General features: G+C 35.4%; 1 protein-coding gene across 1 annotated transcript in view; it reads left to right on the plus strand.

Moving 5' to 3' along the window:
- The window catches only part of LOC101737840 (sushi, von Willebrand factor type A, EGF and pentraxin domain-containing protein 1), a 117241-nt gene that overhangs the window by 68725 nt on the left and 26168 nt on the right, over positions 1-22348 (plus strand). The window contains exons 2-4 of the mRNA XM_004932780.5: positions 14614-14793; positions 15952-16161; positions 20240-20335. Coding sequence (XP_004932837.1) covers positions 14614-14793; positions 15952-16161; positions 20240-20335 — 486 coding nt within the window. The remainder of the gene's footprint in view (positions 1-14613; positions 14794-15951; positions 16162-20239; positions 20336-22348) is intronic.

Genomic DNA, 22348 nt, shown 5'->3' on the forward strand with positions numbered 1-22348 from the left:
AAAATATATGTACAACTCGATTATTTGACATTTTTCATCTCGCGAAAAACTAACGAGTTTTTACAATCCTGATTCATACTATTATTGTCATCTTAAAATTGCATCAAATGTGTACCTAAAATGAAACTGGTGTTTTGGTTTGAATTCCAAATACAACCAATATAACTAGGTAGTAGTAGCGGTAAGCAGCGGCTTGGCTCAGCGGTAGGCAGCGGCTTGGCTCTGCCCCTGGCATTGCTGAAGTCCATGGGCGACGGTAACCACTCACCATCAGGTGGGCCGTATACTCGTCTGTCTACAAGGGCAATAAAAAAAAAGTTAGTTTGTGTGTAGTATGTAACTTAGTATGTGGCAAAGTATATCAGTAATCGCTAGTATTAATCTTGAGAGTCGTAGCTAAGCGAGGTAGGAAAAGAAGCACAAAGTAATGCTTCACATAATATAAGGCTGGATCAAAATCACTCAATATTTCCATATTGAAATAATTCCAATACATCTCTCATAAAATATATTGTATGTTTCATTTCCAATTAATATTATTACTTATATTTAACAGTTCGCTACTAAGCGTTGTGCATTAAGAGGTGTTTGTTTCATAATGCATTCATTCCGAATAAATCTCCCTATTACGACGAGTGCTGTGAACTCTTTTTTTCCACAATCGTTCCGTCGGTTTCTCCGCCAATTATCCAGCAGACAATCCCGCTTCGTAACACCATTAGCAGACGGCGACCGCATAATAATACGATTCATTCTCTTGCCTGGTCTTCGTGAGCTGTTTCAAAAAACTTCAATAGACTGCTAGAATGAGAAGTAATTATATAAAAAAAAAAAAGACGTGTGGCACTCGAGGACTGCCGAGGTAAGGCTGTTGCAAAGCATTTTTTATCAACTTATGTAATTACAATTAGACAATAATAATTTAATATTAAAACAATAATAAAAATAAGACCACGCTATATTTATAAACATTAACAAAAGCAAAACATAACTGTCCCCTTCACACTCATAAGCTAGACCGCGTGAGAGAGAAATGGCCAGACTTTTCATTATGCTCATGCAGTGCGACGTCACGCCGCGCGCATAATCGTGAATAATCACAAACACTACACCAGCGCAACGTGTGAATGTGTTGAACGCGAGTTACATAGTAGGCGTAGTGGGGGTGTCAGGTTATTTTCGTTACGGAATTTCTTGATTCAGTCGCCGCGCTCAAGGCCCGCGATAGAAGCTATGCAATAGCTTAAAAATTTTAATCCAATATCTCCTTGAGTTTTCGAGACTCGTATACAAAATGAAAACTGCTTTTACGGTGTTATCTTGCGTTTTTTTACTGTCATTTTGTTATATCTAACTGTTCCGAATACTATACGATTTACGTGGTCGGGGATGTCTCATATTGTAAATGTCCCTTTCAGTTATATTTTATATATTATTACTGAAGTGAAACTTCTTTAGGCGCATGGGGGTAAAATTTTTACAGAACGTCACGCAGGTATGCTACGGAAGTGACATCAAACTACTATTGAAATTAAGTACTTGTCAAATGTCCGTAGTAGTAGTTGTTGTATTTTTCCAACTGGAAAGGCAAATGTATCATACCATACTGCCTAATATTTTATATTTTTTTGTGAGAAATGGTAATAGTAATTAAAATGAAATGAAAAGAATTTGGAACATTAATCAAATAGCATGAAATTAAATTAGTCAATTCAATTGGCAAAATATTAGTCATTTACAATTTAGAAATCTAAACTAATGTGACTGTTAACACTGAGGCTTGAGATTGACATTTGACAGACTTTTGGCGGGAACATATCTTCCTTTTTCCCTTCCTCTAAGTCTCGGAAATCTAAAGTTTTAGATTTGTATAAATATAAGGAAGACTTATAAATTAGTTCACCAAAAAAGTTTCACTTCTTTCATGTGTACTTTGTACGCACGCACTTTTATGTAATATTTGTTTTATTTGTTATAACTAACTAAATTTTATATAACTAAATTTATATTATAACGTTATAACTAAATTAGATTTTTGACTTACTAAAACACTTTTCGTAAAATCCATAACGTGATTTTTTTCTTGTTAGTTGACATGTAAATCGTGTTGTATCCTTAGTATAAGTATACTTAGTAGTAGTTGTCCAGCTTACACGAATCGTAGACAAAGTTAATACCGCTTTTACGGTGTTACCTCGCGTTTTTTATGGCCAGCCGTGCGTGACCACGAAAACTGTAAAGCGTTAGAAATGTCCGATATAACATGTATATTAAAAAAACCTGACATTATATACCGTTACCTTCGTATTCAAATAAAGATCGTATTCAAAATTAATACATAAAATAAAATGAATCTTAAATTTGTTACTAAATAATTATGGAAGAATTCCTATTCTATTAGTAGAACGTTGGTATTTTAAAACTAGCTATATTTATAATCATAGCTTATGGAAACATTTTTTTCATATATCGAAATTTTAACCAAATTAAAATGTAATTAAAATTAAAATTTAATTGGAAAGTGAAACTTGGTACCAGACCGGGAAAACACTAGAAAGAAGAAGACGAAAAAGATTAATTTTGAAAACTTCGATATCAAAGTCGCAAATTCTAAAATAGATTTCCCATTTGTAAATTACATTTCATTTCAAAAATATCTTTACAGAATATTTGTTTCGTATCGCCATCGTATCTTAGAATTCTCCATTGCTTTAAGAATATCAGTCTATGGTATTCACCAAATAAGAACAAAAATAAAACATATCTTGCTTTAGCATCACCGTCGCAGACATGTGAAAAGTGTTGTCAACATTGAAGCTAGTTGTTTTTTTTTTCTTTTGATGGACAGAGAATTTCACGGTCCCGCTGTTATTAAGTGATTACTTACTCGAGCCAACTCACAATACGCTCTCCCAGTGAAAGCGAAGCCCTTTCCTGAGAACAACTTTCGTAGTAAGCACAAGGAAACATCTAAGAGATAAACTATTTTGGGCTTTAGTACAACGTCACAAGCATAACTAGTATATATTGAATAAAGAATATGTGCGTATTAAATTAATTTTCACTTTTTGTCATACACTTTAAATAGGGTTGGTGGCAGGACCTCTAGTGATCTAGTGACAGGATCTCTTGTGAGTTCGCGCGGGTAGATACCACCGCCCTGCCTATTTCTGCCGTGAAGCAGTAATGCGTTTCGGTTTGAAGGGTGGGGCAGCCGTTGTAACTATACTTGAGACCTTAGAACTTATATCTCAAGGTGGATGGCGCATTTACGTTGTAGATATCTATGGGCTCCAGTAACAGCTTAAAACCTGGTGGGCTGTGAGCTCGTCCACTCATCTAAGAAAAAAAAGGGTCAGTCTTCTTTTTAATGGGAAAATAATTTAAATCCAATTTTAAAATGTGTCGTAAAAACCAAAAAAAGCATTCGTTTTCATATTGTAGTCTGTTTTAAAAGTAAATAGATGTTATTACTGTTAATTTTCCTGTTAGTAAAGTGAAAATAAGATTGTTTAATGCCTGCAAAACGCTGATTCAAACGTTTTCCTACGAAATAATGCAAGCAAAGCGTTGACCTAAATTCTATCTTAACTAGAAACATTAATAATATTGTAGAAGCGCTCAATGGATAATCTCATAATAACAATGAAATATAATAACCTAAATTGATGAGGACAACTAAGAGCTTAATTTTGCTTCTACGAGAATTTTCTCAAACAGACTAGGATCTCGGTTGTGACTTCTTGAGAGATAAGGCTCGTGTTAATTAGAATGAAAAAAATGTTCGTTTTTTATTGTATATATGTGCGAATGAACTTACAGCCCACCCGGTGTTAAGTGGTGACCGAGGCCTATAAACATCACAACGTGAATGACGCCATCCAAATTAAGATAAAAGGTCAAAGTATCCAAACTGGAACACAAGACTATTTGGCCGTAGAAGTAGCATGCTGCCTACAAAGGCCCTACTACCTAATTACAGACTTGCAATGTACACTACACTAGTAAATGTCAAATAAATGTTCCGTTCATTAATCAAGAAGATCTAATTACAGCATGTAGTGACTGACGGATTGTTAAAACCTACATGCGGAGTTCTATGGCTGACACACAGAAGCCGGCAAACATGAAACACATTTAAAATTGAATTCCGAAAATGTTTATTGTGATAATGATATTATTATTTTCCATTCAAACAACGTTTTTGAATATTCGGCATCTATATATAAATACGTGAAGCAAAAACTTTGTATCCCTTTTTACGAAAATTGCGCGGACGGAGGAGTACGAAAATTTTCACACTTATAGCGAATATAGAGAAGAAGTGCACAATGCTAATTTTTTTTTTTAATAATGCACAAAAGATGCATTACATCAATAAAGAAAGCATTGCACACACTACATACCATGTATTTGACGCACACACATGCATACTATTTATTATCAGACTTTTGTTCTTGACGTCTGCTTTCAAATTGAGAATAGATTAAATATTGTTTGTCTTTGTTAATATTTTTTATAGTGTAGTCTTGGTGAAATTTGTGATTATAGAAGTATAAAATACAATCATTATAGTGTACAAACTTATAATTCCAATTAATTAAAGTCGAATTTCGACTACTGCGGGACCTCTAGTTTACTTTATATTATGTGGACTCGTAAAATATTTCACAAGAGATTAAAACATACAGGTTGAGTACATGTTACAAATATAAAATTACTATTCAATCAAATTTACATTTAATTTTGTAGTATAATCAAGTAACTCGTCGAGTGATGGTTGATTAATTTTGTATAAACGCATTCATACAATTACAAATTTAAATATTCAAATGCAATTAATGGTATACGTAAGCGCAAAAAATAGCCCCAATAAATGTACGAACATTATAAAAATTATTTTGTGTAGAAATATCACCTACCTTTCGAACAAATATGAATCTACTAGCTTTTGCCCGTGACTTCGTCCGCGTGGAATAGTTCACAAATAATGCTTTATTTTAGAACAAACTTGGTCAGCATAAAAAAAACGTTATAGTGAGCCAACCTTACCATATAGACATATGCTGTCGCGGACTTTTTTTTAGATCTTTTAAAGGGAAACAATTCTGTCATATATTATTTTAGCGAAACTTTAATCGTTTCTGCAGCGCACGCAGCGGAAGCTCTCAAAAGGGTAAAAAACCTTGATTTTGAAACATTATTTATTGGTGCTCCGCTTGTATTAGTCTTAGCGTGATGTTATAGCCTATAAGCTTTCCTCGATTAATTGGCTATCTAACACTGAAATAATTTTTCAAATCGGACCAGTACTTCATGAGATTAGCGCGTTCAAACATACAAACTCTTCAGCTTTATATTATTAGTATAGATATATGATTTTTGCGTAGATTAGCAGATTAATATAATACACGTGCGGTGTTATGCGATGTAGTAAATTGAAGCACACTAAGTTTCTCGCCGGATCTTCTCAGTGGTTTTTTTTTTATTAGCTTAGATGGGTGGACGAGCTCACACGAAAAAAAAGAGAAAATTGACATTAAAATGTGAATAATTAATACGTGAAGCAAAAACTTTGTACCCCTTTTTACGAAAATTGGGTGGACGGGCGGAGTATGAAATTTCACACAATTTGATTCCTGAGACCCACAAAGAAAATGTAATAGTTCATATTAGCGTAACCTTTAAAAAAAACTTTTCGAAGATCCGAAATAAGTCATTGTTTTACAAAACTGTAAAGTCTTTTAAAGTTCTTTATTTTTATTACCCTTGTAGACAGACGAGCATTCGGCCCACTTGATGGTGTGTAGTTACCGTCGCCCATGGACTTCAGAAATGCCATGGGCAGAGCCAAGCCTACCTGCAAGTTCACAGAAGTACAACCGTGAAAATTTAATTTTAGACCTTTAGTGTATTTAGGAATTACGAAAATAGAAGTAGGTACTATTCTATACAGTTCGTAACTCTGTGGGCGCCCTACCGCTCGCCACTAGAACCATGCAATGGAAATCATTGGAACACATTTGTACATATTCACGAAAGTATTTATCTCGTATTCACTTTCGCTATTGAAACTGTGACGATAATGAGCTCACACGCGGATAATTATGCGCGCGATTTTGCTTTCTATCTCTTATTACGTCTACTTATATTTCATAAACACAAATATATTTAGTTATATAAAGTCAGGTATATAATTATTAGTTACAAACTTTTATTCTAACTATACCGCTGATATCAGGTGCAACGAATAGACTGGTTTCCCAACTCATTAAACATATTGAAATCGATGATTGTAATTTTTTTAAATAGTACTTTAATATGGCATTATCCACGCAGAAGCGTACATAATTTTCTATATGATATTAGTTGATAACTGAAATTAGTTTACCTTACCCATGCATCAGCCCGTTGAGTTTTTCGCCGGATATTAAGGCGGGTCGCGATTCCGATCCGGTAGTAGATTCATTCGCGAAGCAATTGCTCTTGAGTTGTTAGGTCTCCTTCGGAGGCGCTCGGGCAGTTGTTAGTAAATCCCACCCCTCCTGGCTGAGCCTTTGCTCGCCCACCTGTCCTGGTGAAACTGGTAAGGCCTCCGGGCTACCAGTAATCTTTCAATCATAAAAAAAAAATTAGCTTAACTATTAGCTATTAAATCTAGCTAAAATGATAGATTACTAATACTAAGCACCTCTCTTATGTTAGAATGCAAAATGCTGCAGTCGTATCGTATATATTTTCAATCATTTCGCTTAATACGCCACATTTATTTTTATAAATAAAAGTGCGTTTTATTTGGTATTATCATCGACAGTTCGATGTTTTTAATTGAACTTCAATTAAGTTTACTCCATTCAAATAGCTGAAGAAGTTTTATTGGTACGATGTTTTTTCCAAAATTTAAAAATTTTAAATGTTTCTCCTGTAAAGTTGCAAAAATGTCGCTTAAGCCAAATAGCCTTTCATCTCTCGATATATAGAATATATTTTTCCATTCTTGTAAATGTAACGCGCAATACGCAATAATGTAATGAATTCACTATAATTAAATCAGTTTTTATTTACTTAGTAATGAAATTAACAGAAGCTGCTACTATTCTGAACATATTGAATCTGCAAATGTATCAAATTTACTAAAACTAAAGTGATAAATGCACATTAATAAAAAAAAAATTCTTATGTCTAATGTCTTACTTTGTATCCCAGCAAATTGTATTAATCTAACTTTTCTTCATAACTGATTTCAACAAAACACCTTTTTTCGTCTTATTTTACTAAAAACTATGTCACGAAGATTTAGTTACACTAGCATGTCGCAATAAGAGAATGTTAATATGAATTATCTTAAAAGTTTGTCCGTGTACTATTGGCATGTTATTCTGCGGTCAAGTAAAATATTAAATGACAAAAAAAAAAAAAATATGCATATCGACCGCGCTCTATTGTACAACGAATCCATTAAAGCCCAAACCACACCATTCAAACTTTCGAAATGAGCTCAGCTTGTATTTCACGTCAAAGCAACAAGCGACAGTTTCATTACGGTTTGTGTGTACAGAATGAACGTTATCAAAACTCTAGGTGCAGAATACGAGACAAAATATTCTTTTACCTATTCATTTGCGGACTTCGACGGCTTAGAAAATAGATATGATAGATAATGGAGAATTCAATTTAAAATTTATAAACTAGATTAACGTTTAAAAAAAAAAGAGGACTGAGCTTTACTGGTGGTAGGACCTCTTGTGAGTCCACACGGGTAAGTTCCACCAACCCGCCTATTTCTGCCGTGAAGCAGTAATGCGTTTCGGTTTGAAGGGTGGGGCAGCCGTTCTAACTATACTGACTTTTGAAGTCGAAGACGTCCGGTGCATTCGTGTTGAGCGATGCACCGGTGTTCGAATCTCAGGCGGGTACCAATTTTTCTAATGAAATACGTACTCAACAAATGTTCACGATTGATTTCCACGGTGAAGGAATAACATCGTGTAATAAAAATGAAACCCGCAAAATTATAATTTGCGTAATTACTAGTGGTAGGACCTCTTGTGAGTCCGCAAGGGTGGGTATCACCACCTTGCCTATTTCTGCCGTGAAGCAGTAATGCGTTTCGGTTTGAAGGGTGGGGCAGCCGTTGTAACTATACTTGAGACCTTAGAACTTATACCTCAAGGTGGGTGGCGCATTTACGTTGTGGACGTCTATGGGCTCCAGTAACCACTTAACACCAGGTGGGCTGTAAGCTCGTCCATCCATCTAAGCAATAAAAAAAATAAAAAAACTGAGACCTTAGAACTGATATCCCAAGGTGAGTAGCGCATTTACTTTGTAGATAGATGTCTATGGGCTCCAGTAACTACTGAACACCAGGTGAGCTGTGAGCTCGTCCACCCATCTAGGCAATAAAAATAAATAGAAAATAAAAATTTGTATTATATATATCTTAATGTCCTACTCTTTATTTTAAGGCTATAGCGTACTTACTTAATTCAGTTGTGAGGGCGGTCAAAATGTTTAGTAATCAAACTATATTACAGTTTAATACGCAGAATCACGGAAACAATCACATACAAGTAAATAAAATTGACGAGGCTGTTCGCTGCTGGAAGCTTTTTACTACAGTCGTGGCAGGCGATGCTCGACTTCTGCTAGTGCACCATCTCGCAGAAGGAGGCGGCGGAACTAGAGAGGGAGAGCTCTTCTTCCCTCTCGGCGCCGTGCTGCCGCTGCCGAGCCGGGAGTCGGAGGAGGGCGTTTGTCCAGCTCCGGCCCCTTTGAGGAGGCAGTCTCCTCCCGGTGATGGTCACGGGGCGACCTAAGGGGGTTGAGGCTGCGCCGCACGCTTCCGTCACTCTAGCGCGCTGGCACCAGGCGTCGTCGACTGTGGACTGCGATGTGGTTCGCGTTTTCGTCGGCGCTGTCGTCGCCGAACATACTGTGGAAGAGCAACCCGATCTTCGGTGTATCGCGTTCCGACCTGGCAGGCTGGTTCTGGCCTAGCGGGGTATCCCGAACCACCAGCGGCATCGCCCGGGCGGCCAGGTCGCTTAGTGGGTGGGCCCTAAAATTCCTTGGGCCCGCGGTCTGCTCTCAACACCTGTAGATCGTTGAGTCCTACATACCCTGCGCATCCCCTAGGCACGGGGACCTCGTAGGAGGTACGGACCACGGACCGAAAAAAAAAATCGCAGAATCTACCACCGGATCGAAAATGCAACCCTCTGAGAAGATTCGGCGAGAAACTCAGTGGGCTGGGTCTATGAGTTAATTTAGGACGGTGACCGGTGCTTGAGGTATCTAAAAGCACCGTTATAGATCGGGAAGATCCATAATGACGTGCTTAGGGCGACGTCGACTGTTTACCACCATGCGGTCGACAGGATCGGTGGATCGAAATTTCCAGCAGCCACGACAAGAGGATTTTCGTGTCGTGCTGCCTTCTCAAAGTGGCGCATTAGTGCCGACTGTATATACTTACTGATTGAGTAAAGCTCCAGTTCATCATGAAGATCCACATTCCTTAAGAACCACTGGTACCCATAACGCAGGGTATCCTAATTTGGGGCGGGATAACCGTGCTTGATTTGTTATTAATTATAATCAATTAATAAAATCAATTAAATTCTAAACTAAATCTAATTCAAATAAACTAGTTGGTATTATTAAAGTCTGACAAAGTCACAAAGCAAAGCGTGGTCGAGCTTCACTAGAAATATAACAGAATATTAAATATAAATCGAAATCTGGTGCCGCAATGTGTATAACTGAATTGAAACTTTCTCAATTAAGCCAAGCTCCGCGGAGGATTGACTAGTGACTAGTGTTCCAGGCATGCGAAGTTAGATTCAAAGCGCTGAAACTAAATATGATAATTATTATACTCAACATAGCACAGAAACGACCGTGGCCACATACTAAATTTACTTCTAAAATGAATCTGTTTTCATCGCAAAAGTTTCACATTACATGAATCATATTATGTGGTTTGTAGAAGCTTGATTTTAAATCAAGTTAAAGTTTTATGAAACCGTTTTAGTGTGAAATTGTGTAAATATATTCTTTAAATGCAATTCATCTGTCAACAATTTGATAAAATTACTGTTTTCTTATTCGATATATGACTAACAGGTGTTATCAAATATAGTTGATATCACAAGTGAATTGTTTGTAATAATTCAAATGTAAATAGTCATAACGAACTTAAATATCTTATCTATATATAACGTTATCAAATAATTCAGACAATAAGAGACTTAACTGCGTTTTCTGTAATACTTGTATAAAAACGAATATATTGACAATATAAAATTAAAACTATAATAAATTTATCTAACAAAATATGCACTCATCTGTAATATAAATACGAGAACAACATTTAAAGCCTTCAATATCTTTATCTAAATTAAAATTTAAAACATAAACATTATATTAGGTAATATACTCAATATTCTCTTGATTCAATGACAAGTGAGTGACTGAACTTGTATAAGAAAAATATTTTTCAAACTAAAGAGGTTTTTTTTTTACATATATTAAATAAATTCTAGAATTTATTGTTTCAATACATTGCTGTTATGAAATTTAAAACACCATCGGCGAAATAGATCAAGCGTTTACGAAAGAAGCAATTTATGAAATGTCAGAGCGTCCTTCACTAGATAACTACGAATAGTACTTTGATATTTAACATTAATAATGTTGCTTAACTCTCGCTTGACCCTTTGTTTTCTAAGAACACGGCATTTCGAGATTTGTCATAGAAATGTGAAGGGATTGTATATGAATTGAATAATAATAAATAATAATAATATATTTCCAAATATAAATTTCTCGGCAATTAGGAAACTTAACATGAAAATACTTTCAACGTTTTCTAGTAATTCAGATGCGCTAAGTTTAAGACATTGCTGAAATATTCTCTCGTAAATCCATATTCACCGCCCCGTAAGCCGTTTTTTTAGATTTTTTATATATTTTTTAACGCTGGGGAATCCAATTATGGTCAAGGGTATAAGATATATATAACCGCCCCATAAGCCTACCAAAACTATGCACGTACATCCTAAGTATAACAACAACATATTCTCGAATCGCCATTTTAAATACAGATGCATTTTTCACATGCAAAACTTGAACCGCGTTGTGAAACAGTGGCGAAGAATTCTTTGAAACACTTCACGTGCTCTGGAAATAAAAGTAGACCGCCGCGTATTTGTAGAAAACGCAGTGTACAGTGAAACACTCTTACGATAAATAAAAATTGAGGTTAAATTTATTGAAAGTAATACAAACAACCCAACCCAAGACCGGGAGTACTATGAACTCATGCATATAAGAAGTAAATAACAAGTGACAATATATTTATGGTTTACATAGATGAACGAAAAAGCTCTAAGCACGAATAATGTGCTAAACATTACTGGAATCCATTCTCAAAGTAAATGCTGCTTCAATTAGCCTTGCCTTGTTTAAACATAATACAAAGTAAAATATGCAATAAATAATAGTTTAAAAAAACTAACAAAATACGCTTTCATACAAAATCCAACTAAAATATAGAAACTAAATTTTCATAAATTTGGATTAAAAATAGTGTAAGAAAACATAATTTTATTGTAAAAAAAGCGTGGGTTGCTTTTCAGGATATTATTAAAATAACCCTTCTACTCATATATGTTCATAAGATATTTATAACTACTGATACCATGCACCCCATAAATTTATTAAAATTTATTTTCTATTTTTTAGTTGTATTTTTTATAAAAGCGTATTTTGTTAGTTTTTTCAAACTATTATTTATTTTCATTTTTTAGTTGAATTTCAATTCTATCAATATATTTTTTTTTATATTTTTTTTTAAATATTTATTTGTCATCGGTCCTTAATAAGTATACCAAATTTCGAGTGAATCCGACGTTTTGAAGGGGGTCAAAATCATGTTCAAAGATTCCGTTACAAACATACATACGTCTGAATCTAGTAAAAGCATATTAAAAATAGAAGAAATCATCCTAAAATGGACTGAACAGAATGAGTCAACAATAGGAACACAAACGATCATCTGTAGCAGGGGTGGCCAACCCGTAGATCGCGATCGACCGATCGATCGTGGCTATAAGTTCAGTCGATCGTGGCAAGACAAAAAATATAAATACCTAAAACAGACTGCGCAACGTAATCACCAATTGCTGCACGCATCATCTTCATCTTGTATCATTTGTTGTTAATGACCATTACGTCACATTATTTATCCTCTTTTCCACACAATAGTTTACTTTTATTATATAATTTCAGGCTTAGTTTAATATTTTTAATAAAAGAAAATATACTACTTATTTGTATCCTGAACTACACATTGTTTCATTAAGTTTCAAGAAATGTCATTGGTAGATCGCAGAGTGCTTCGTTAGTAGACAATAGATCTTGGTTCTGTTCCAGTTCACCACCCCTGGTCTATAGATCCAGCCTAAAAAAGTCTAAGCGGATTTATTCAGTCCTTTTTGGGATATATGTACAAATCAGCATAGAACAGTGGAATGAAGAATAAGGGAATTAAAATGAGACTAAACTAGTGCTAAAGACGCGAAGTGGCAAGTTAAAAGCATGGAACTACTTTTTTTTTGTTTATTGCTTAACATGGGTAGAGGAGCTCACAGCCCACCTGGTGTTAAGTGGTTACTGGATCCCATAGACATCTACAACGTAAACGCGCCACCCACATTGAGATATAAATTCTAAGATCTCCGTATAGTTACAGCGGCTGCCCCACCCTTCAAACCAAAACGCATTACTGCTTCACGGTAGAAATAAGCAAGGCGGTGGTACCTACCCGCGCGGACTCACAAGAGGTCCTGCCACCAGTAATTACGCAAATTATAATTTTTTGCGGGTTTGATTTTTATTACACGATGTTATTCCTTCACCGTGGAAGTCAATCGTGAACATTTGTTGAGTACGTAATTCTTTTGAAAAATTGGTACCCGCCTGGGATTCGAACACCGGAGCATCGCTCAACACGAGTGCACCGGACGTCTTCGACTTATACATGATCCTTAAGTTGTCAAAATACTCTGTCTGACCCTATGAATAAAATAAAAAACTGAGTTGAATAAACTTAGTAATGCTCAAACCAATTTAATTCGAAAAGAAGGCTGAATTAATAAAATAAAAAAAACTCTGTGTTTCTTGACTTATAATAATATAAACTTACTTGTACATTTCATTCAAAAATATAAAATAGTAGTTTTGGCATTTGCGTCGACTGCAAACGACAAAATGAGAAATAGCATAGTTTATATTTGCTACATATTATTTTATGTTGAACTTTTCCTCGGCTTTCGCGTATTGGCAGTATTGGCTTCAAGGAATCAACACAGTATGCTCTACAACATAATATTTTGCTCTACCGCCGTAAATTAATGTCGGATACTCCTCTTATAGTTCGCCTTTATAGTATTAATAGTATTAGTCTTGATACTTGAGAAACCTGCATGCATGTGACGCGCAAACTTTGAGAATTCATCCAACACAAAACACAAATTAGGCAACCAAGTCTTCTCCAACAACGCTAGAATGTAAGGAAACTATAATAATACAACAATGTAGAACCCCGTGTAATGTAGCGTGTTCCGCATTCGAGATCAAATTGTATTAAGTCTTGCTTTGACTTCGTTATTGAGTTATATCGAAGCGCTTGTTGGCGTTTCGGTTTATATAGAATTTATTTTTATTTTTATGCCATATCGGGGGTTGAATGAGCTCGCCATTTGTCTAGCGCTTAGTGGTTACTGGAGTCCATGGGCATAGCAACGTAAATAGTGCAAAATACCTTGAGACATGAGTTCTGTGTATCAGTTAAATAGGCTGTCCGAGACTTCAAACAAACAATTGAGCACGAACAGAAAAGTAATATTATACATATTATATTATACATTACTAGCTGACCCGGCAAACGTTGTTTTGCCATATATAAGATTTCTAGGGAATTTCTAGTGTAGAAAAAAAAGCGAACTTATTGTAAGTGTGTAAGGATGTGGTAAATGAGTGAAAGAGGCATGTAGCGCTGTAAACGATGAGGGAATATAAAAATAACAAAACCTCATTCAACCACATAGTACCTCATCATAACAAAAAAATATATATACAAAAAAAAAATATAAATGTTAGGGGTGGACAACCCTTATCACTTAGGGGTATAAAAAATAAATAGTAGCCGATTCTCAGACCTACTGAATATGCATATAAAATTTCATAAAAATCAGTTAAACCGTTTCAGAGGAGTATGGTAACTAGCATTGTGACTCGAGAATTTTATATACATATAAGACTAGCGACCCGCCCTCGCTTCGCTTCGGAAACTGCAATTTATTATTGATTTCTCCACTATTTAATGGATGTTATTATACATATAAACCTTCCTCTTCAATCACTCTATCTATTAAAAAAACCGCATCAAAGTCCGTTGCGTAGTTTTAAAGATTTAAGCATACATAGTGACAGACAGATATAGGGACAGAGAAAGCGACTTTGTTTTACGCTATGTAGTGATAATAAATAATAATATTTAAAAAATTACGCATTTCTTTCATATTCAATTTTGTTTCGTTGTTTCAGAGCGTCGCTGTGGTCATCCTGCAGTACCGCCAAACGCAAGAGTATCAATACCCAATGAAGAAAACATCGTTGCTGGAACCATAGCCGTCTATGAATGCGACGAAGGATATGAACTGTTCGGAGCTCGCCAGCGGGAGTGCACCTTAAGAGGAGACTGGACCCTAGAACCGCCTTTCTGTGGTAAGACAGGATTCTCTATAAACATCTGACGTAATCATTCCAATGCTATACATATCGTCTTCTCGCATTAAAACTGTATAATCTCAAAACTTACTAATTTTACAGGAGAGTGTTTTAAAGGTTTAAACATGTGATATTTTTAATATGAATCATCTTCGCAACATTTATTTTTTTATTTTTTACTATTTACATTATCTATAATAATTATCTATAATAGAACTAATAAATAAAAACTAAAACCTAACTAAACTACGCTCTTTTGACCGTATTTATGAGAAAAATACTGGTGATGATACCAAATGATTCCGAATATTAACTAAATTTCGAATATTTTTGGAAATTGTACACTTTTAATGCGAAAAGGCGATATGTGGGAAGCCATGCTATGAGCGTTCGTTGCAATTTTAGCAGAGAAAGTCGAACAAACTTAATCGATTTCGCTTACTAGCACTTCCTTTAATTATATGATTTAGGAGATTAACATTAATTGAGAATTTACAATTTTTTCACTAGTGGTAGGACCTCTTCTGAGTCCGCGCGGTTAGGTACTACCGCCCTGCCTATTTCTGCCGTGAAGCAGTAATGCGTTTCGGTTTGAAGGGTGGTGCAGCCGTTGTAACTATACTGAGATCTTGGAACTTATATCTCAAGGTAGGTGGCGCATTTAAGTTGTAGATGTCTATGGGCTCTAGTAACCACTTAACACCAGGTGGGCTGTGAGCTCGTCCACTCACCTAAGCTATAAAAAAATAACGGAAAAAACTGATCTGCGTGCGGTCTCGTAATGAAAAGTAAAAAGAAAGCGACACTCTTAATCAATCTAACCTTCGATTTCATAATACAACGTTTTGAGGTAATCCAAAACACGGCTGCTGTATAATAGTTTCGCGCCTCATACGACACATATATTATGACTAATAACTTGTCTTACGACCGACAATCGGTGGTGATTTAAAAATGACATTGCATCAACCCTGATAGACGACAAACACCATTTAAATGCATGAAAACAGTTTGCATACAAAATTGATTCCAACGGAATGCTCTATTTATATTCAAATATGAATGAGCCAACTGAAAATCAATACGTGCTAACCTCATCAACGAGTACATAGCATTGACCCTGAAATAAAACTTTATCGTGCGTAAAATTTTCAGGAACGAATGTGGCCTTCAGGAAGCCTGCCAATCAGTCTACAACGGTTCGAGGAGGTGCAGCAGCTAATGGCAACGATGGAGAGAAAACCACTGAGCATGACCGCAAGAGGTGCACGGAGACACAGCGAGAAGCGTCTCCGTGGTGGCAAGTTGATCTGCTCAGGCATTATGCTATCAAGGTCGTCAGGGTCACAACACGAGGCTGCTGTGGTAAGTCCAAACGATATAATAACAATAGGGATTTAAAAAAAAAGGTCCAGTGCATGTCGAATTACGCATATTTGAAATTCAAAATTGACGTGTGCATATCCCTCCTATGATAATTTAATTACCGTTAACTAGATGTCCCGCAGTAGTCGAAATTCGACTATAACTAATTGGAATTGTATGTTTGTAGACTATTATGATTGTATTTTATACTTCTATAATCACAAATTTCACCACTATAAAAATATTAACAAAGACAAACAATATTTAATCTATTCTCAATTTGACAACAGACGCCAAGAACAAAAGTTTGACAATAAATAGTATGCATGCGTGTGTGCGTCAAATACACGGTATGTAGTGTGTGTAATGTTTTCTTTATTGATTTAATGTATCTTTTATGCATTATTTTGAAAAAATATTAGTATTGTACACTCCTTCTCTATATTCTCTATAATTGTGAGAAATTTCATACTCCTCCTTCCGCGCAATTTTCGTAAAAAGGGGTACAAAGTTTTTGCTTCACGTATTATTACCGTTAATAACTGATCATAGGGGGCCGTAAGCATCGTAAAAATCACAATGAAACTAACTAATATGTATAATTTGAAAACTGTTAAAGCGTTCTTGTAAACCAAACTAGTTAGAAAAAAAAAATCTTTTAATTAACCGACCAAAGTATTATACATACTAATAATAATATTGTATCGTCATTGGTCCTTGATACGCGTGAGAATTTTCAAGGTAATTAATTGAAAGTTTTGAATTTGGTGAAGATTATATTAAAATATAGATCACGTTAACGGGATTGTGTTGTAAATACCTAAAGTCATATCTGTTAAAAACAATGGGTAATGAAAATTGTCAATTATATGAATTTGGGTGATAGCTGATGCGAATATCGATGACGAAGATTTTTGTGATATCACGTAGCGCATTTATTGATATGTAACCTTGGTCGCACTTTCTCTATAGATACCATATTTGTAGAATGATGACGTCATAGCGTAAGTCGCTAGCGTTGGTCATCTATATATTAATACGTGAAGCAAAAACTTTGTATCCCTTTGTACGAAGATTTCGCGGACGGAGGAGTGTGAAATTTTCCACACTTATAGAGAATATAGAGAAGAAATGCACAATGCTAATATTTTTTTTAAATAATGCATAAAAGATACATTAAATCAATAAAGAAAACACTACACACACTACATACCATGTATTTGACGCACACACGCATGCATACTATTATGCATATTATCAAACTTTTGTTCTTGACGTCTGTTGTCAAATTGAGATTAAATATTGTTTGTCTTTGTTAATATTTTTTATAGTGTAGTCTTGGCAAAATTTGTGATTATAGAAGTTTATAATACAAATAATATAATAATTATAGTCGAATTTCGACTACTGCAGGACCACTAGTACTAATAATTCGGTAAAGAAAATCATAAGGTATCGTTATGTTACTAAATAACGATTTGAACACAAGGGCTTTAATACATCTCGTGTAATGATGTATCTTTATCTACATAGCAACTAGCTGTCATACGCGACTTCACCCGCGCGGTCAAGGAAAAATGTTAATGAAGTTTCTAGTGGGAATACGATTTTTTTTTCTGAATAAAAAGTAATCACATCAGTCTGTTGCTTCGTTTGAATATGACAGAAGGACAATTTTTTTTTAAAGCTTAGATGGATGGACGCGGTCACAGCCCACCTGGTGTTAAGTGGTTACTGGAGCCCACAGACATCTACAACGTAAATGCGCCACCCATATTGATATATAAGTTCTACGGTCTCAGTATAGTTACAACGGCTGCACCACCATTCAAACCGAAACGCATTACTGCTTCACGACAGAAATAGGCGGGGTGATGGTGCCTACCCGTGCGGACTCACAAGAGGTCCCACCACCAGTAATTACGCAAATTATAATTTTGCGGGTTTGATTTTTATTACGTATTTCATTAGAATAATTGGTACCCGCATGCGGGATTCGAACACCGGTGCATCGCTAGATACGAATGTACCGGACGTCTTATCCTTTGGGCCACGACGACTATCCTATGGGCCACGACGACTACCTTTGAGCCACGACGAATCATAAATCATATAGAGGTTACATACTTATGTAATATTCTGTTTGTAACGGTCGAATAGTCCGTCAGTGGTCAGTGATCACAGTTTGCCAACGTGCGTTTGTCGTGTCCCTTTCGCAACGAGAGTCGCTCTGCTGTGACTTACTTGTAACGGTTCGTTATTTCGATATCGTACGCTGTATGCACAGTCTTACTTTAATTTTCAGTGAAATGAATTATCCGGTATCTGACATATTAATACGTGACGAAAAAACTTATTTTGCCTTTTTACGAAAATTGAAACATATGAAGGTGGGTGGCGCGTCTACGTTGTAGATGTCTATGGGCTCCAGTAACCACTTAACACCAGGTGGGCTGTGAGCACGTCCACCCATTTAAGCAATAAAAAAAAAACACGTAAGAGCTGGTGAAGCCTTAAATATTTCAATATTCAAAATGTTTCAATATTCAAAATGTTTCAATGTTTCTAATGTTTCAATGTTTCTAATGTTTCTTCTTCTAATGTTTCAATATTGAAAATACCATGTAAGTTTGTATGTAAGATTTATGTCATAAATCACATAGAGGTTACATGTATTACCATCCTTGTTTCTGTAACACACCTTACATTACACCTGGCGGTTACTGTATCGATATTTGAATTTGCAAGCCGCGATTGCAAGAGCACACTTCAAATACGCTGCTACATATAAGTACTGAACGCACAACAAAAATAATTGAATTAACAAAAACTAATTTCTAAAAAAACATATCTGGTACTATCCGATTTGGTTGATCATCATCATCATCATCATCATCATCATCATCAGCCTTTATCTGCCCACTGCTGGACATAGGCCTTCCCCAATGCTTCCCACATAATGCGATCCTTCCGCATCCAACGACTTCCCGCCGTGCCATCATCGAGTCACATTTATTCAGAGATTTGTATTTAATATTATATCTATACTAATATTATAAAGAGGAAAGATTTGTTTGTTTGTTTGTATTGTATAAGCTCCGAAACTACTAAGCCGATTTGAAAAATTTCTTCACTGTTTGGAAGCTACACTATTACCGAGTGACATAGGCTACAATATTTTTTGAACAAATTTAGGTATCCTTACTAAAACTCTAATAACGTAACCCAAGGTGTAAAAAAATGATCTAAAATATTCTTTACATTGCGTGCCCTGCGAAAAGTATTGATGATAGAATAAAATAATGTACTACGACTTTGTAGAACACATTATTATTTACAGAACGTGTCGTGACAGCAAAATCTAACTATTATAGTTATGCCGCAATAAGCGTTATTTTAATGAAAAAAAAAACGTCAATTGTCGGACCCGTAACTATACTTGAGACCTTAGAACTTGTATCTCAAGGTGGGTGGCGCATTTACGTTGTGGATGTCTATGGGCTCCAGTAACCACTTAACACCAGGTGGGCTGTGAGCTCGTCCACCCAAAAAACCAATAAAAAAAAAATAAAAAAAAAGAAATCCCGAGCGGAGCCGGAGCGGGCCGCTAGTATTATACAAAGACAAACTTATCAACATACAAAGACTGTCCAGAAATGCTTGTTTGGAATACGAGAAATCTGAACCCAATATCTTTTAGCTATTTAGGAATACATACGTTCCTAAGCCATTCATTCAAAATAAAACTTGATACAGTTATTGTTCACACTCCTTGGAAGATTACAAAGTACGGCTCACGTATCGAGGAATTAACAATAGATTGCGGAGCATGACCTGGTTTTACTTGTACATTATATTTATAACGCACAAACTACAAACAACTTCTGCTCCCAAATCGCCATTATTTAGTAGAAAAACATAGAAAATGCTAAAACATTGAATTATTTCTTTCACAACATTCAAATAAGAGAACTCAAAATTAAGCCCTCTGTGAATTTTGTTTAAGTTGTACATAATTTTTTAATATAGAAAAATTTGAACAAATAGTTCTTTTGTCTAACCATATCATAATTTACAGGCCATCAACCTCTTCAAGAGTTGGAGATCAGAGTCGGAAACAGCAGTTCTGACCTCCAGCGGAACCCTCTATGTGCCTGGTTTCCTGGAACTATTGGTAAGTCATAAAAATACCAATGAATATATTATTCTTTAATTTTTTAATGACAAGACAGCCCTTATTGCTATCATCACATAATATCACAATATAACCACTATTGTATAATTTTAAACAGAATACATGACGCATTTACGTTGTAGATGTCTATGGGCTCCAGTAACTGGGCTGTGAACTCGTCCACCCATCTAAGCTATAAAAAAAAGTACGTATTTCATTAGAAAAATTGGTATCAGCCTGCGGGATTCGAACACCGTTGCATTACTAGATACGAATGCACCGAAGGTCTTATCCTTCAGGCCACGACGACTTCAATACTACGTCTTTTTTTTAATATATTAAGTACATCTCGATCTAGGTCACGTCTCCCCCCGTCTTTATATCTCTAATTGAATGATTGCAGTAGGTTAATTGATATTGATTCATTGCAAAATCGATTAAAACAGAACAATTACGTTACGACAGTAACAAACGTATTGTTCGCAATTACATAATTACCTTATATTATGCATGTTTGCTGAACTGAGCTCAGTCAGTTGCAGGCAATAGTTTCAATCAACCTGTGAATCGAGCAACAGCTATTCAATGAACGGCTTGAAACAATATTGAACTAGATATTCTATATCAAGTATACCACGCATTATAGTCCGAAGGTATTGGGTACTACATAACACCGTTTCCGATAATGTTATGTGATGAAATATATTAATAACATATATTCCAATGAGTCTATTACAGCTATAAATTAGCCTTTTGATTCAAATTTAATCAAAATACAAGCTTTTTGTTTGTATGATGAAATGATTTATTTGCCAAATTAATTGAAGCATTGGTGTTTTGCGGTTTATTTGAATACTTTGATTATTCATAATTTAATGTATAGGTACCTGAAGAGTATTTTTTACTCGTGATATGAAAAATGTTACTCTGTTCATAAACACAATTCACGGTCATAGAAATGAAGCAATTTTAGGATTCTCGTTAAACGATTACCGGTGACCATGGCCCGATACCCTATAAAAGTTCCAGAGAAACTGTAAACAATTATTGTTGCAAGATCTCAACTGGATTATTTTTATGGAGCTCTAATCTGATGATGGTACAAGCGAGATGTAAATCGGTTGTGATCTAGTTTCTAGCCGATGCATACTACTTGCGTGTAACGTAAACATGGTTCAAATTTTAATCGGTTTCGTAATATAACTTCGTGCAAAGCTTTTGAAAACAAGCTTGTATAGTTTGATGTTTTCTTTATTACATTTACAAATAAAAAACGACTTTGCGTGTTTTTATTGTATAGATCGGACAAAAGTTAAGTTGTTACCAGAGCCCCTGGTCATCACTCGAATGCACGTTAACGAAACGCATTTACGAGGCACTATAAATGCTTCTGTCACCAGTTGAGTTTTAGGAGTCGAGTTCAGCTTAGTTTAATTGCTGCAGGATTTTTAATCGCTTCGGTAATTTCAAAGATCACCCCAAACGCATACGGTTCATATATCAAGTTCATGCGAATATAATTTCTAGTATCGTCACTAATAAATGAGCTGTTTTTCTTTATAAGCCATTAAATTACTTAGGTACTACTTAGGTACTACCTAAGTAATTTAAGCGTCAACTATGCAAATATGTAGATATATGTACTTAAACCTAAAGCGTACGACAACTTTCGAATGAATATTTATGTAAATAAAAACGGCTGGTATCCACATTTGTCGAAGCCGCGGAACGGTACGGGGCTTGGTCGCGATTAAATGCATCTCCCCACCCGTTTCTGCGTTAACAGTGTTGTCACAACAATGTACGGAATTTATGGAAAATTTAACAAAAAAAACAAAAATCACTCGTCCGGCAGAAAAGGGCTACTTTTAAAATATTTTTTTTTTAATTATTGAAATCTATACTACTAACTTAGCGTTCTTATATATATAATTAAAATCCATTTGTCAGTGGCGTGAACTGAGAATTGAAGCAAAATTTTGAACTTAACATTGTTGGTTTACTTGATAACAG

The sequence above is a fragment of the Bombyx mori genome, chromosome 1 (assembly GCF_030269925.1).
Source record: "Bombyx mori chromosome 1, ASM3026992v2".
NCBI lineage: Eukaryota > Metazoa > Arthropoda > Insecta > Lepidoptera > Bombycidae > Bombyx > Bombyx mori.